Consider the following 16,123-nt stretch of genomic DNA (forward strand, 5'->3'; position numbering starts at 1 on the left):
ACCCCAAATCAATAAAATCAACCCCTACAAGTAAGACTCAGGCATCAGTATATTTTAAAAAGCTCCTCTGGGGAATTCCCTGGCAGTCCAGTGGTTAGGACTCTGTTCAACCCCTGGTCAGGGAACTAAGATCCCACAAGCCACCGTGGCTCAACCAAAAATAAATAAAAGCTCCTCTGAAGATCCTTATGTGCAGCCAGAGTTCAGAAATACTGATGTAAGGTTGATTTAATGCTTTTTTAAAAATGAGGTTTTTGAATTTTTTTTTTTTTTTTTTTGGCTGCATCGGGTCTTAGCTGTGGCACACGGGATCTTCGTTGTGGCATGCGGGATCTTTCGTTGTGGCGCGCAGGCTTCTCTCTAACTGTGGCGCACAGGCTCCAGAGCGTGAAGGCTCACAGGCTCCGTAGTTACCGCTTGGGCTCTAGTGCGCACGGGCTTAGTTGCCCTGCAGCACGTGGGATCTTAGTTCCTCACCCGCGTCCCCTGCATTGGAAGGCAGATTCTTAACCAGTGGACCACCAGGGAAGTCCCTTGAATATGTTTTGCTTTAGTGACATCACTGACAAATATTTCAATGTATTCAAGCTCCCTTTGTTCTATAGATCCAGGCTTCAATTTTCTCTAATTAAACTAAGTCTTAAAACTGAGCTATGTAATAGAAAGGCAATGGGACTTCTCATCCCTGGACGTCTCCGAAGTTCAGTCAAAGGACAAAAAAATGGCTGGAGTAAATCAGGATCTACTCCTTTTTCTCCCTCTCTAGCTTCTAGTAGTCTGGATCAGTATCATTGTTTTTACTTCAATTTTGAGGAAATTTGGAGAACTTTTAATATCACAGAGGGAAAAATATGTATACAATGGAGATTTTATTTCTCCTATACTACCTAATTGGAGTAACCACGCAGGAATACAGAGACCCCAGGCATCATCAAATTACCTCTGTAAAGTCTCGCCCTAAGACTATTTTTGGAAACTAGGGATTTTCCAGATTAGCGAAAGCTGTGACGTTGTCACTGGCTCAGGCCTGAGTTTCGCAAGCGAAACTGCTAAAGCAGCTGCCCTCCCAGTCAATACGAAGCCTTCGCCTTACTTCTAAACCCCTGTGAACCACACGCTCATCGTAGAGGTTTTTGTTTTTTGGGTTTTTTTGAGCCGAAGTAGTTCACATTCCTGTTTTCTAAAAATACTGTAAAGCACCTTTCTCCAGATTCCTTGCGGGTCACTTTAAATTACAAGTTCGTCCGTACACGACATCGGAGTAGGCACTTCCACCCGCCAATGTGGGCGAAGGTCGACGCTTTGTGCTCGCCGAAACTGCGCCACCTAAATGCGAAAAGTTAGGAGAGGAAGAGACGGGAGCACAGGGACGCACGTTCTAGACAAGTTGTTAACGCGCAGGGGTTACAGTAAATTTTGCAGACCCGAACTTGGGGATAAGGTATCTTGTAAAGCTATTTTGTTAGCCTCCCTTATTATACTTGTGGTTTAAAATATTACAAACGAGGCGGCTTGGGCTTGTTTTAGGAAATAGATCACCTCCTCGACCACTCTGGAGGCCCAGCGGAGGGGGAACCCAGGACACCCGAGCGTCCCGCCGCTCCCGGGCCAGCGCAGGATTGATGCGCCGCGGGCGGAGTCGAGGCCTGAAGGGACTAGTTGGCGCACGCCGGAGGGGCGTGGTGACGTCAGGGCGGAAGCGCACGCTGCGTGAAACGGCCCAGAACCCGGCGGTCACGGGAATATCCGTAGCGCCGAGGACGCTGGTTAGTCTCTCTCCGGGTTCCGGCTGCGTCGGGCGTGCGTGCAGCTCGCTGAGACCATGGCGTCCGGGCCTCACCCCACCGCGACCGCTGCCGCCGCCGCCGCCTCGTCGGCCGCCCCGAGCGCGGGCGGCTCCAGCTCCGGCACGACCACCACGACGACGACCACGACGGGAGGGATCCTAATCGGCGACCGCCTGTACTCGGAAGTTTCGCTCACCATCGACCACTCGCTGATTCCGGAGGAGCGGCTCTCGCCCACCCCGTCCATGCAGGACGGGCTCGACCTGCCCAGCGAGACGGACTTGCGCATCCTGGGCTGCGAGCTCATCCAGGCCGCCGGCATTCTCCTTCGACTGCCGCAGGTCAGTGCTCCGGCCCCGGGCCGACCTGCTGCGCCTCTCTCTCCGCTGCGTCCCGGTACCGCCAGGTCCCGGCCGGGTTGGGGGTGTCCCCTTGGGGCTCTCTAGCCGCGGGTCCCAGCCGGAGCCCGGGCGTGTCGAGAGCGGGAGGGCGCTGGGCGACGAGAAGACGGGGACTGGAGCTGTTCGCGGCGGGGAGGGGGAGGGGGAGGGAAGCGAGCGGCGGCGGCACAAAATGGCGGCGGCGCCTGGTGCGGGCCCGCCTGACCCCTGCGCTTCCGTTCTTCTTTCTTGTCTGCAGGTGGCGATGGCAACGGGGCAGGTGTTGTTTCATCGTTTTTTCTATTCCAAATCTTTCGTCAAGCACAGTTTCGAGGTAAGCAGAGCGGGGGCGGGTGAAGGGGGATTTTTTTCATCCGGAAATGGGAAGGAGGGCGGAGGTGGTGTCAGCAGCCAGTTTTTCCAGAAAGGGAGTGGTTAGTTTCAGGCCTTTGTACCTAGCTCTCACCCACCGGGAAGTAGGGACTTGAGGAAAGTGTTTTAGAACCAGAAGATGCATCCTGAGCCCAGGTGCCCTGTTATCAAGGATTAGAATTTTCAACCAAATGCAAAATTCCTGTGAGATTGAGCTTGGCTCTGGATTCACAATTAAGGGGAATTAAGCAATAAAAAGAAAGCATTAACGCTAGCATAGCTGGTAAGCCTATGGCCTAGAAATGTCAACTGCGATTTCATTTCACCAAAGGTCTTAAAGTTCTCAGCTGTGTCCTAAAGTGTTTTCAACAGGATAAGTTCCTTAGACTTTGAAAGGGGCACTTTTTTCTAGCAGTACTCTGTAGTGCCATAATCTCACAACTTTTTATTGGATTGTGGTTCTTTCAGATTGTTGCCATGGCATGTATTAATCTTGCATCAAAAATCGAAGAAGCACCTAGAAGAATAAGAGATGTGATTAATGTATTTCACCATCTACGCCAGTTAAGAGGAAAAAGGTAAGATTGGCATTATTGAACACAGATCTCTTGATACTACTGTGCTGTGCACCAATCATCAGATCAAAACATTCTTTCCTCTCAAGTTAAAACCGATGCAGGGGAAAACTGACTTTCATTTAGGTGTTAAAATTCACGTAGGAGCACGCTGATACTTAATTTGAAAAATCACAATTAACCAGTTATCTAAAGTTTGTAGAGGCAGTTGCGTTTATGGACAATCCTAACAGTGCTGTGAAGCCAGTCCTGTGGTTTAAGATTAAACAAGAAAGGGAATACGTTTGACTCAAGTCTGAGTGTATTCTGTAAGTTATTTTTCCCCTCCCTTCTCTGGAAGACTGAAGGCTGGAAGTGTAAACACTGCAGTTCAAGTTAATACTGTGGCAAAATTTTGTGTAGATTGTTTTTCCATGGGAAGTCCCAGTTAATTCCTTACCAATTGAGGTTGGCTTTTGTTAGAATACTTCTCAACATTGAACTACGATATATCCTATAATACCGGATCTGAAAGGACTGCAGGATGATAAAGTTTGGAGTCAAAGGGATTAAACAGGTATTTTGTTTTGGTCAGGTGACAGTCTCAGTGAGTGGGTTGCATTTAGATAAGGCCCATTTATCTGATCTTGTAAGAAAATAGAGACCAAAATAGTGTTGTCTTTTAGGTGTCGTGGATACCTGCTAACACTTTATGTGTTCCTGCGAGGCAGTACCAAAAAGTTTTAGTTGTAGTGCTTTTGTCTATAGATGATCTCTAGTACATGCTACAAAAGAATATATTTGGTGTAGATTAGTTCTTGTGTTCGCTTTTTAAGGAATTGTTGTGATGTTAGATAAACTTGTATTGAGTTTGAAAGGAAGTTAGTTATAAAAGGATTTTAAGTCGTTTTGGGGTTGGGTAACCGGTTAGTACCCAATTAGTGTCTTACGTGAGTGGTCTTTTTGCTGAGTCTGTAAGTTGGCAGTAATGGAATTATTCAGAGACAAGCCAGTAGTAACCTTAAAATCTGAAACATTGCTACCCAGATTTCACGGCATTTTTCAGTTTTCTACATTCTTTATTCTGCCATCTTTTCTCATTAACCGTAACCATTTCAAGGGATAGACTACTTTTTTTAGTTTTCATTTTAAAATATCTTTTAGCTTCTTAGTGAGGAATCCCTGAAAATTGGGAAGTTTTCAAATTGGTATTTAGCATGTTCTGAGCTAAAACTTAGATTTAGGTGATTCTTCAGGGTGTTTAAACAAAATGACACTAATAAAAAGGTTTTGTATCTTTCGTCAAAGGATTCTGTGTTTGCTTAAAGGAAATAGTTTTGTTAGTATTCTTTGGACCATTGAGCTCACTATTATCATTTAGTATTATCTACTTTGAAATTTTTCTTTGAGTAGTCTTCCTTGATTTCAGAGTAGGTCCTCTTAACTATAAAAACCTTGGAATTTAAAACATCTCACCTGATTTGACTGTCGTGTCTGATGTAACTGTGGTTTTTTTTTTTTTTTCCCCTTTTCTTTCGGTCATTATTGCAGAGAAATTGATTGTGTCTCAATCTTAGAAGTCTGATTATAGCATGAAATTTAAAAGGAGTTGTTAATTGCATGGAAGTCTTTTTTTTAAGGCAGGATGTAAAAGTGTTCTATGCATATTACAAGTTTACTCAGACAGGTAGCTTGTATATGTTATTAACTTCAACTCTTTTTTCCCTTGCAACCGACTATACAGCGACCAGCTACATTTACCAAAGCCTGGGTGATGTGGAGTGGTACATAGCGATGAAGCTGTCGTCATGGCAACAGTGAGTGAAGTATCGAAAATCCCCAAGGAGAAGCCAGTGCTCTGAGAATAGGTCACTGGAATCGGGGACTAACAGGTTGGCCACTGGTGAACCATTTAGAAAAACTCCTGTTTCTTGTTATAAGCGTTTGTCTTTGCTGTCCAAGTTATTAGAACGATAGTAATTTTTTGCATAGGTTAATGTTATTAGAAAGTACTATCAATATCACACTTTAGGTAAAGTATGTATCAGTTTGTCTTATTGGTGCTATTTATTTTAATTTAGTTTATGAATAGCTTTAAATTGAAGTGTGACCTTGGTAATAAAAAAAAACAGAGGCATTGTATTTGTAGACTTTAGGTCACTGGATTTAAGTCCTGACTACATATTAGAATCATCAGAGGAGCTTTTAGAAAGAACTAATGCCCAAGCCCCATCCTGGATTTTTTTTTTCCTCTCTTCAGTTTTTTGTAGTTTGAGAATGGTTTTTTAAGCTCGGAATAATGGCTGAATTTAAAAAAGTAAGATTGCTTTTTTGTTTCAATAGTTTCCAATTATAATTTGCTTTTGAGATGTAGCATACTCCCAGCAAATTAAGAGTTTTATGTAGTTTTAAGGCACCTACCTTCATACTATAAGGCTTCTCTAAAAGAAGACAAATATTCGAAGCCTGGTGCAACCCACTCATTGGTGAATATGGTGTGGTATTTTCAATATGCATATAGATCATAGATTAGAGTTAGAAGGGAAGAGATCTTGTCATTTAGTCCAGTCTTCCTCTGCATTTTATTTTGGTGGCTTGAAAAGTGTTTGTTTAAACACTGCCAAAGAAAGAACGTTCTTTTGAGGTAGGAATTAACAAATTTCTGTAGGTTGAGTAGCAGTCTGCCTTCTTGTAAACTGATCTCATTTAAGTACAGTCTCTTAAAGAACTTGTTCTTCATTTTCTTGGTCCTTTGTACCACGTGAGTGAGACAAACCATGTTTGGATCTGCTCCTAAATTTGTTGTTGTGGTTGTATTTCAAGATCATGCTGAAGGAAAAATAGCTATTCTGAGAGACCAGATAATAAACGTCAAATGACCAGAACTCAGAATTTCATACTAAGACTAAAATTTGAAAGTTGTTCTTTTCATATAAATTAATCTGAAAAATCTGACCAAGTTAAAAGAGGAGGAGGTAGGTAGAGTTAGGTTTGGGTACTTTTTGATCATGAAAATTGTTTTCTGAACAGATGGTTTCTTTTAAAAAGATTTAAAATGTTACCTCTTCAAACCTTTATTGGAAAGGAAAGTTTACCTAATTGGGGAGGAAGAAATTCTAGTAAGCCTTAATTCAATTTGATGTACTTGTTACCACGTAAGGTACTAGGTTGATACTTTAAAGAAACCATTTGCTGAGGCAGTCTGAATCTTTTCTTACTGCTGTTATATGGGGACACATTTTTCTACTTCTGATACAAAATAGTCTTTGTAAGTAGTGTAAATTATATATTCATCGAGCCTTTGATTTGTGAGGTAAAACCAGTTCTGAACAAAAAGAAGGTATCAGATTATACACCTACAAAGTTAACTTTGAAGACTACAGGTAGTAGTAGGCCTAAGCAATAAGCTGTGCACTTAGTGGAATTATAGTAGATAGTAGTTTGGTTTGCTTAATTGGTTTAATGTTGGGATTTTGACACAAAAAAATGGGAAAGTAAAGATTGTGGCAGAGTGGATGGGAAGTAATTCGCGTAAGCAGAATTAATGATTAAACCTGATTTGGGACTAATAGCCATAATTCAAATGTTTAGTTGGTTGATTGCAAGAAAATGAATTTTAACAGAATTTGAAATCAACTCTTAAAGCAAGTTGAGTAAGAGGTATAATGAATTTGTTCAACATAAGTGGGAAAAAATGAGACAAAACTGCTTTTATAATAATTTTATAAGGATTCTAATGGTGCAGTTTACTGTTTGAGTTGTACGTTAAGGGTTAAGGTGATGCGCAACTATAACACCAGAGGTATTCTGTCTCCTAATGAATGCCTGATGAAGGGGCCATCAGATAACTAGTCCATTTGACTTTTTTTCCAAATTTTCTGTTTTAATATCTGAAAAATCATAAACCTTAAGATCTTTGGAATATGTTTTCATATATACATTAATTGTTATCATTTGAGTTAAATTTGATTTTTTTCCAAAGAACAATGAACTTGTAGCCTATTTGTCCTGATAAAAATGGGTTAATTATTATGTTTTTAATGTTAGAAATCAGCTCCCTCCCCAATTGGTGGCCGCATTTCTCACACCTTTCAAAGCTATAAGAAGAACTGAATTGAGTGAAGGCCATTTTAAATGTTGTTAACATGCTGTTTTCCATCTTGTCAGCTTTGCCAACTTTTGTCTTATATCCAACTTGATAGAAATCGTATAGTATAGAATAATTTAAAATAGTTTAAACATTCCAGTTTTATAATTTGAAATAGGAGAAGGAATGGAAAATAAATATGGTAGCTGATTGTTTTTACTCTGGTAGCATATCACTACAGGGTAATGGAGCTTATTTCAGATTGTTTTCTGATCTTCAAATGGATATCTAGGTTTTTGGCTAACGTGGGCTTAAATTTTTCTGGATTTGGTGTGCATGGTAAAATGAGTTATAAAGTGGGGGCAATGTTCAGAATGACTGTCTTTTTAAAATGTTGTGTTCTGCCCAGAGCAAAAACTCTTGAATCTTTTGGCTGAAAATGAATTGAGTATAGGGAAAAGTATTTAATTGTTCTACCCAGATACATACCTTATCAGGGTCTTAATAAAAACGTATTTGTTGTTGGTTGGATCTAAGAATGTCTCAAATGAAGGACATTGGGACATTTTATAGGCTTTAAAGTGAAAGTCTAAGTCCTGACTGACTTCTCATTAAGAAACTAGTTTTCAATTTTAAGACTTAAAGATGTTTTAATTGAAAGCTTTTTTCCCCCAAATCATTGAACCACTGATATATGTCGCCTTCTGCATCATAACTTTTGAAGCTATCATAATTTAGTCTGGCACAGAGACCTTGAGTACTCTTCTAGTTTCTTCATTATGGTTGGTCTTCCCATCTCTTTTGCCATTGCATACTAAAGTTAGTACCTAATAATGACAACTCTGACCAAATTTTGGCCTGGTTTTATTGATCACTTCGAATTTTAAATTTGATTTTTAAAACATTTCTTTGGTAATTGAGCTGAATCTATAGTTTCCAGATTATTTTCTTTAACAGAGATTCTTAGATCAGTTTATTTAAACAAATTGCCCATTTAGGGGAATCTGAATTAGCTACCCACCGTTTTATCCCCTAATTTTAATTTTGGCGTTAAACTAGCCAAGAGTTGATATTTTATAAAATGAGTAAAATCACTATAATCTTATGAGGTCTTTATAATACATATTTTCAAGAGCACATTAGTTTTGTTCCTGGAGTCTATGGAGACTAACGAGGTTTGTGGAAATAAATCAGGCTATCACCTAATATATATACCTAAAATATCTGGATGAAAAAAATCAACAAGGATGTATCTAAGAGCATTAGAGTGAATTTTTTTCATTGCAGGGTTTTGTTAGTAAACTAGGAACTGAGTCTAGAAAGTATATATTTAATTAGTATAACTTGGACAGCACAAGATTAATGCTTTTAACTTGTTTGCAGGAGTTTAAAAAGCTGGTTTCTGTTGCCAATAGTTGGTTGGAAGGGAAAATGGAGATGCCACAAATAAAATTTTTTGGATGTGCAAAACAGTTTTGATTTTATTTCTTACAAACTATAGGACTCCAAGCCCCCTGATCCTTGATCAGAACTACATTAACACCAAAAATCAAGTTATCAAGGCAGAGAGGAGGGTGCTAAAGGAGTTGGGATTTTGTGTTCATGTCAAGCATCCCCATAAGGTGAGTTGTAGAATACAGAAATAACATTCGTAAGTATTAGGGATTTTCTTAAAATTTTATTTTACATGAATTTATATTTGAGAGTTGGTTGTAAAAAGCAACTTTTTGGATATTGATATTTATCAGTAAAATGGGAGTTGAAAAGACTTGGGTTCAAATCTTCACTCTTTATTTTGTTCTTTTTGCTTCTGAGGTAACCCAGTTTCCATACCTAGAAAACGGAGATTTTTAGATATTAGCCAAGGAATAAATAATATGTGTATCTGCAGAAGTATCTGACAGTATGCTACCCTGTTGCATGGTGAAATGCTGAGTGTGGCTGCTCACTTTTAGCATTATTGAATGTTCTTAGGTTTCTCCAGTGTCTCTTGGCTTCCATATGCTCAACATAAGCTGTAGCACAATGGTTAAGAGAACAGGTGCTTTGGGGGCAGGATCATCTGCACATAGAAACTTGTTTCTGCTATTAGCTGTGTGACCTAGGCAGATATGTTTCTCAGATTCCACATCTCTAAAATTGTAAAATGCGAGTGATAATACAGGTCCAGAAAGATCAGAACTGAGGTAAACTCATCACACTTTAGTGTGATAAGCTTCACTGTAGAAATATTAGTGTTTGATTACTTACCCACTCTGAGTTGTACATACGTATGTATCACACCCATTGTGTAACTTTAAAAATACAGCAGTCTCTAGGTTTTTTTTTTTTTTTTTTTTTTTTTTGCGGTACACGGGCTTCTCACTGTTGTGGCCTCTCCTGTTGCGGAGCGCAGGCTCAGCGGTCATGCCTCACGGGCCCAGCCGCTCCGCGGCATGTGGGATCTTCCCGGACCAGGGCATGAACCCGTGTCCCCTGCATCGGCAGGCGGACTCTCAACCACTGCGCCACCAGGGAAGCCCTTCTAGGGTTTTTGTACCTTGGGAAATTAAATGAAATAATCAGTTCCTGTCACATGAAACTTAGATACTGTTCTTAACTGATTTAACTTCCATTTTTTTTCCTGCACGATTTTGGAACATTACGTCTCCGTATGAACTCTAGTAGCATAATAACCTACATTGACTCTCGGGTACATTTTAGTTGGTCTGTATTATTTATACAGTTTATAGAAGAATTAAAACTTGCACCTAACATTTTCAGTTACTTATGTTCATTGAACTCTGTACTCTGAAAGAACCACCAGTATGCTAAACTGAGTTTTTTTCCCTTGTCCTTCAGATCATTGTTATGTATTTACAAGTCTTAGAATGTGAACGTAATCAAACCCTGGTTCAAACTGCCTGGTAAGTTGCTTTTTTACATTTCTTTCCTAGCCAGGAAAACAGAAGCAGAAATAAAGTAAGTTTCATTTTCCCTTTCCAAAATAATGAGATGAGTTTGTTTTGGTGCTTTTTGTTTTTTTGTTTTTTAATGAAAAGGTAAATAATGCTTATTTCTGCTTCCTGTTTTCTTGGCTTGACTAATTACTTTTAATGGAGAACTCAGTTTAACTTTGTTCTTTTTTCTACTCTTTAATTAAAGGGTAGTCCATGATGGTAAGTCATAGAACTCTGCCCTCTGCACTTCAGCCCATGACCTCAGGATGGCCTGATTGGCTGCCCTGCTCTCCAGCCAATCCAGTGCAAGCTCTCATCCGAGATTCACTGAAGTGGTCCATATCCATCTGGCAGCATCTTCTAGTTCTGTCGGGGTGTCAAAAGGATTTGTATATTTGCTTCTAGAAGTAACTCTTCAACATGCCTATGTATTTAATGTATACCTGTAACTATCAAAATGAATAGTTCATTTTTGATAGATTTGTTGTCCAGCCATTATGAATTAAATGATTTTTGTTAGGAGTTTGACTAGATTTCTATTTTTTTTTGGTATGTATAGCATGAATTCTACCAAAGGAGACGGCAGCTTAAAGTGGGCACCATTACCATACTTGAATTCATAGCTGCTGGGCTATTGGAGGCAATAGTATTAGAAGAAAGAAGTACTTCATTTTTAAGAGATGTTAATATTAACATAGCACTTTAGAACTTACTTTGTGTGATTTGCAGTGCTGACTTATTTAAAGTCAAAACAAGGAGTTCGTGGTTCAGCCACAACTACTGTCTTAAGACTGTTGATGATGTGCAGTACTTAAGTGATGTAATTCTTATGTTCTGGACTTATGACTGCCATGCTTTTTGGGCTCAATAAATATTAATACTAGAAAAGTCTCATTACTTTTATAAAATGCATGACATTTTTTAATATATGTTCTATAAAACAGATTTTTAGCAGTTTTCATGGGTAAGGAATTTTAAGAAATAGTCTTTTAGTTAACCTTTTGAACTATTTGTAAAATTTCTTCAATACTTTAGGAATTTTGTGGGGAGGGTTCACTAATATAAAAGTCCAGTAATTTGTTAACTGAAGTAGTTACTGCTTTTATTTATACTTAGTCACAAAAAGGTATGTAAACAAGGCTGTTGTATGTGTTTGCTCTTCACTTCCCAACCCAGGTTTTCTGAAGTAGATTACTTAGCTTTCTTAATATAATTTGGTGAGTGCTTATTGAAAATGCCTTTTTTACCCCTCTCACAGTATTGAGTTTTTGAAAGAACTTGATTGACACTGCTTTTCATTGTGGATAAAGGAGAGATGGTCAGTAATTAATGGCTTGAAGTATTGTTGGAGTGGTTTATTTCTGAAACTGGTCATGTCAGAACTGACTTTCATTGCTTTTCATAGAAATATGTTTTTAAAAAACTTTACGTTCTATTTGGAATAATAAGGAATTATTTTAAAGGACTTTGCTTATATATGAGACATGAAGAATGATTCTAGTGTTAAATTCTTATCTCTTACTGATTTTTGAGTTAAGAATTGTTATATGCTAGAATATTGAAGATAAAAATATGAGAAGAAAAAAGAATAAAGTAGATTGAGTCTCCAATTTTATGTAAGCTTCAGAAGAACTGGTTTATTTACATACAAAGCTTATGGTTGAAATATTTTTCAGGAATTATATGAATGACAGTCTTCGAACCAATGTATTTGTTCGATTTCAACCAGAGACTATAGCATGTGCTTGCATCTACCTTGCAGCTAGAGCTCTTCAGGTAGGTTGTTATATATATAGCCTGATATATATATTCTATAGTCCTGTAGGGTAAATCACAAGAAGTATCAGTTCTCCTAATAAAAACAGTGACAATTTCATGTAAACTATTCTATTTTTATGGTTTAGATTCCATTGCCAACTCGTCCCCATTGGTTTCTTCTTTTTGGTACTACCGAAGAGGATATCCAGGAAATCTGCATAGAAACGCTCAGGCTTTATACCAGAAAAAAGGTAATTCTGTTTACTAGTGTTTGTGTTAATATTTTGTCAGTGCTAAGAATCTAAACTTCTGTAAAAGAGAAATACTAACTTCACTTTCTTCAACAGCCAAACTATGAATTGCTGGAAAAAGAAGTAGAGAAAAGAAAAGTGGCCTTACAAGAAGCCAAATTAAAAGCAAAGGGATTGAATCCCGATGGAACTCCAGCCCTTTCAACCCTTGGTGGATTCTCTCCAGCCTCTAAACCATGTAAGATTAATTCAGGATTGAAATGACTTGAGTACTGAAGATGTATGGTTATTAGAAAGCCTTAGCACTTAACAGTTGCATAGAAACAAAGATGTTAAGAAACTATTACTGTTTTCTCTCATGACAGCCAACTGAGGACTGATACTTGGATGGTATTTGGAGTCACATTTAGAAACAAAATTGGCCCTCTGTAAAATCTAATAGTTAACATGCCTTATTATGTTTTTTTTAACAGCATCACCAAGAGAAGTAAAAGCTGAAGAGAAGTCGCCGATCTCCGTTAATGTGAAGACAGTCAAAAAAGAACCTGAGGATAGACAACAGGCTTCCAAAAGCCCTTATAATGGGTGAGTATACTTGAGTTAGAAAAATGGCCTGAGGAATCTTTTTATGTGTTTAATTTCTAACATACTTAGTATGCAACTAAAATATTGTGTGGGTTTTTTTTTTTTTAAGTGTAAGAAAAGACAGCAAAAGAAGTAGAAATAGCAGAAGTGCAAGTCGATCAAGGTCAAGAACACGATCACGTTCTAGATCACACACTCCAAGAAGACAGTAAGTAGATACTCTCTTAGGGAAAGCAGTCTTATTTGGAGTAAAGGTTCTGGCTTTTTTTTAAAAAATTGCACATAGACTATTCTCAAAGTTAGGCTAGATTTAGCTTAATATGAGGTAAATTGTGAGAAATGAGTTTGGAAATACGCTCTGTAGGCGTGTGGCTTTTTTGTTTTGTGGTGGTGTCTGTATGGCATTCTATTGTTTTTGTCCACGTTTTTTGAAGTGTAGGGCCTGGCTGACCACTTAATAATTAATAACCAATAATCAGGACAATCATAGCCAAAGACTCTTCACTAATTAGCTTTATAATTAGATGGCTGGCTACTTGTGGCTCTTCAGTGGTTCTTTTGAGCGTGTGGGAGATAATTCAATAAATAGCTATCTAGGGCACTAAAAATTAATTACTCCCCTCCTTGGAATATAGACATACAGTAAATTTGTTCAAGATTTGTCTAATATGTGAACAGGCTGGAGGAGAGGTAGTGAGGGGTGGGGGAAATACAATAAAAGTCTTCAGTCTGGCCTGTTACTGACACCATTTGATAGTTTTGTTTTGAACCTGCTATGATGAGCACCACCAAAACTAATCTGTTCGCAGTAGAAACTGAATCTAAACCTCAAATTTTTATTATCTAAGTTATAATAATAGGCGGAGTCGATCTGGAACATACAGCTCGAGATCAAGAAGCAGGTCCCGCAGTCACAGTGAAAGCCCAAGAAGACATCATAATCATGGTTCTCCTCACCTTAAAGCCAAGCATACCAGAGATGATTTAAAAAGTTCAAATAGACATGGTCATAAAAGGAAAAAGTCTCGTTCTCGATCTCAGAGCAAGTCTCGGGATCATTCAGACGCTGTCAAGAAACACAGGCATGAAAGGGGACACCATAGGGACAGGCGTGAAAGATCTCGCTCCTTTGAGAGGTCTCATAAAGGCAAGCACCATGGTGGCAGTCGCTCAGGACATGGCAGGCACAGGCGCTGAATTTCTTCCTTTGAGCCTGCATCAACTTTTGATTTTGGCTATCTACAGTGTGATGTATGGACTCATAATTGAAACAAACAATTAAAAGCAAACTGATTAGGATTTGATTTCTTAAAATTCTCTAGGTCTCTAGAAACACTGAGGACATTTTCTTTTGAAAAGAACTATGTTTGTTTCTTTTTTGTTTGTTTTTTTTTTGCACATAAAATGCCCTAGCAGTATCTAATTGAAAACCATGGTCAGGTTCAATTGTAATTATTATACTTGTGTATTGTTTATTGCTATAAGAACTGGAGCGTGAATTCTGTAAAAATGTATCTTATTTTTATACAGATGAAATTGCAGACACTGTTCTATTTAAGTGGTTATTTGTTTAAATGATGGTGAATACTTTCTTAACACTGGTTCGTCTGCATGTGTAAAGATTTTTACAAGGAAATAAAATACAAATCTTGTTTTTCTAAACTGCTTCATACATCTTATTTAAATAAATTATTAAAAAGAGAAAAGTTTCAATAGTAAAATGGCTGTACTGATTTTCTGACAGACCTGTTCTTTCTTCCATTACATAAAGTTGGAGATTAAAATGTAATTCTTACCTGCATTGGGAGCTATCATAGAAATCTTCTCTGTATATATGGAAAAAGCAAATGGGTGTGGCCCAACAATGTAACATTAAATGTTTAATTGTAGCATGAAACTAAGTCAAAACTTGATTTGCACATAAATGGCACCATAAGGTTATTTTAAGTCGGTTTTAAGTACTATTGCAAGGGTGAGCAAACCAGAACTTTCAACATGACAGCAAATTAGAGACAACTACTGAGCGTTAACATTTTTCTTGAGGTATTTAATGACGCTTTTTATCTAAGCTAGGAGAACTAAGTGATAAGGTGAGCCGCCCACCCCCCGGGCTGGCTGTTAAAGTCAAGTCTGACCACAAAGAAAAAAAGCCAGAAGTCATAGCCAAAGAATATTTTTAGCATTATTCACATGGAGAGTTATTTCCCCAATATTTTGGAAGTCAATTTAGAGATCGTAAAGGCCATAATAAATAAAAGATTGCTTTATAGTTAAAATTTTCCATTAAAATTTTCACCCATCTTGATTACTTACCTTGTTCACTAGACTTGGCTCCAAATGACTTGTTGCTGTTTCAAAAACTCAAATACACCCACAAAGAGATGAAGATTTACTGCCACTAAGGATGTTTAAAAAGAATAGTTACAGCTTCTGAAGAGGATTCCAAAGATTTCCGAACACATTTCAGCAGTGGCGGGCGTTGGGGCTGGAAAAAGTAGAAAGCCTCACAGGGAGACAAGATTCACTTGGATATAGAAATGTCGGGTATGATACTTAATCAGTTACATTTCTGACTATAAAAACTAACTAACATGGCCTAGTATGAATGAGCAACTTCTGGAAGGATAAACAGTTCATTTAGAGTGTTCTTTCTACATGTGCTTTTATGATAAAATTGCTAAACCGTAACAGTATTTGTGCAGAGCTTAAACTGCCTCTAAATAGCAAACAGTTTCTTTCCTTTACAAGACTGGCATGAAGAAAAGCACAGGCAAATGTCAAGGCCCTGTTTAACAAATTAATCCGGAATTCTTAATAGTGTAGAAATTTTTACCTGCTCTATCCTTGTTTGGAAATAGTACGCGGGTGAAGGGGTTTTGTGAAGATGGAAGGTATGGAGGATACATCTGCATGTGAAGTGAGGGTTGCATGTTAGACGTTGCTTTGAGATGGTAACTTTTCCTTGTGTCCTAATTTTTGTCCTGTGCTGTTAGTGAATCAGTTTTCTAGGTTGTCAAGAGCTTGACAACGTTATGCTGCTGTACCCAAATTAAAAAACTTAATTTTCAGACTTTTATTAGGGGAAAGTCGGATACCCACCTCTTGGCTCCAAAAGTACTGATCAGTTCTAGGTCAGGCAATGTTGTTTATACCTCACTAACTCACCATTCCACCTCCCACCCTTACTTGGAAGAAAATCCCAGACAAATGATTTTATCACGTATTTCAGTCCAAAAGGTAAGGGCTTTTTAAATGTCCATAATATTTTTATTATACTTAAAGTAACAGTGTGTCTAACTTAGTATTCAGATTTCCCTTACTGTCTCTCATTTGTTTTTATAATTGGTTTGTTCAAACAAGGTCTATATTTGGTTTAAATCACAGATTGTCCATCTTTTTTTTCCTTGAAA

The 16,123-nt window shown here is 38.3% G+C and overlaps 1 protein-coding gene across 6 annotated transcripts; it reads left to right on the plus strand.

Moving 5' to 3' along the window:
• The first annotated feature begins 867 nt into the window (after positions 1-867).
• On the plus strand, positions 868-14,375 carry CCNL1 (cyclin L1). Of its 6 annotated transcripts, XR_003434087.1 has the most exons (13): positions 1,316-2,128; positions 2,427-2,501; positions 3,008-3,117; positions 4,838-4,985; positions 8,682-8,802; positions 10,022-10,086; positions 10,325-10,338; positions 11,796-11,895; positions 12,024-12,128; positions 12,225-12,366; positions 12,602-12,713; positions 12,823-12,921; positions 13,562-14,375. XR_003434087.1 is itself a non-coding variant. In XM_027113290.1 (11 exons), exons 1-11 carry the CDS (start codon positions 1,823-1,825, stop codon positions 13,908-13,910), a joined length of 1,584 nt encoding a protein of 527 aa, XP_026969091.1. In that variant the 5' UTR covers positions 868-1,822; the 3' UTR covers positions 13,911-14,375. The 6 variants fall into 6 exon arrangements, 5 of the variants coding, with proteins under 5 accessions (XP_026969091.1, XP_026969124.1, XP_026969115.1 ...); XM_027113290.1 differs by lacking the exons at positions 4,838-4,985; positions 10,325-10,338 and having other exon boundaries at positions 868-2,128; XM_027113295.1 differs by lacking the exons at positions 4,838-4,985; positions 10,325-10,338; positions 12,823-12,921 and having other exon boundaries at positions 1,769-2,128.
• The last annotated feature ends 1,748 nt before the right edge of the window (positions 14,376-16,123 follow it).

This window comes from Aethalodelphis obliquidens, unplaced genomic scaffold, assembly GCF_003676395.1.
Source record: "Aethalodelphis obliquidens isolate GAN/ISIS:26980383/991018 unplaced genomic scaffold, ASM367639v1 scaffold1, whole genome shotgun sequence".
NCBI classification, from domain to species: domain Eukaryota; kingdom Metazoa; phylum Chordata; class Mammalia; order Artiodactyla; family Delphinidae; genus Aethalodelphis; species Aethalodelphis obliquidens.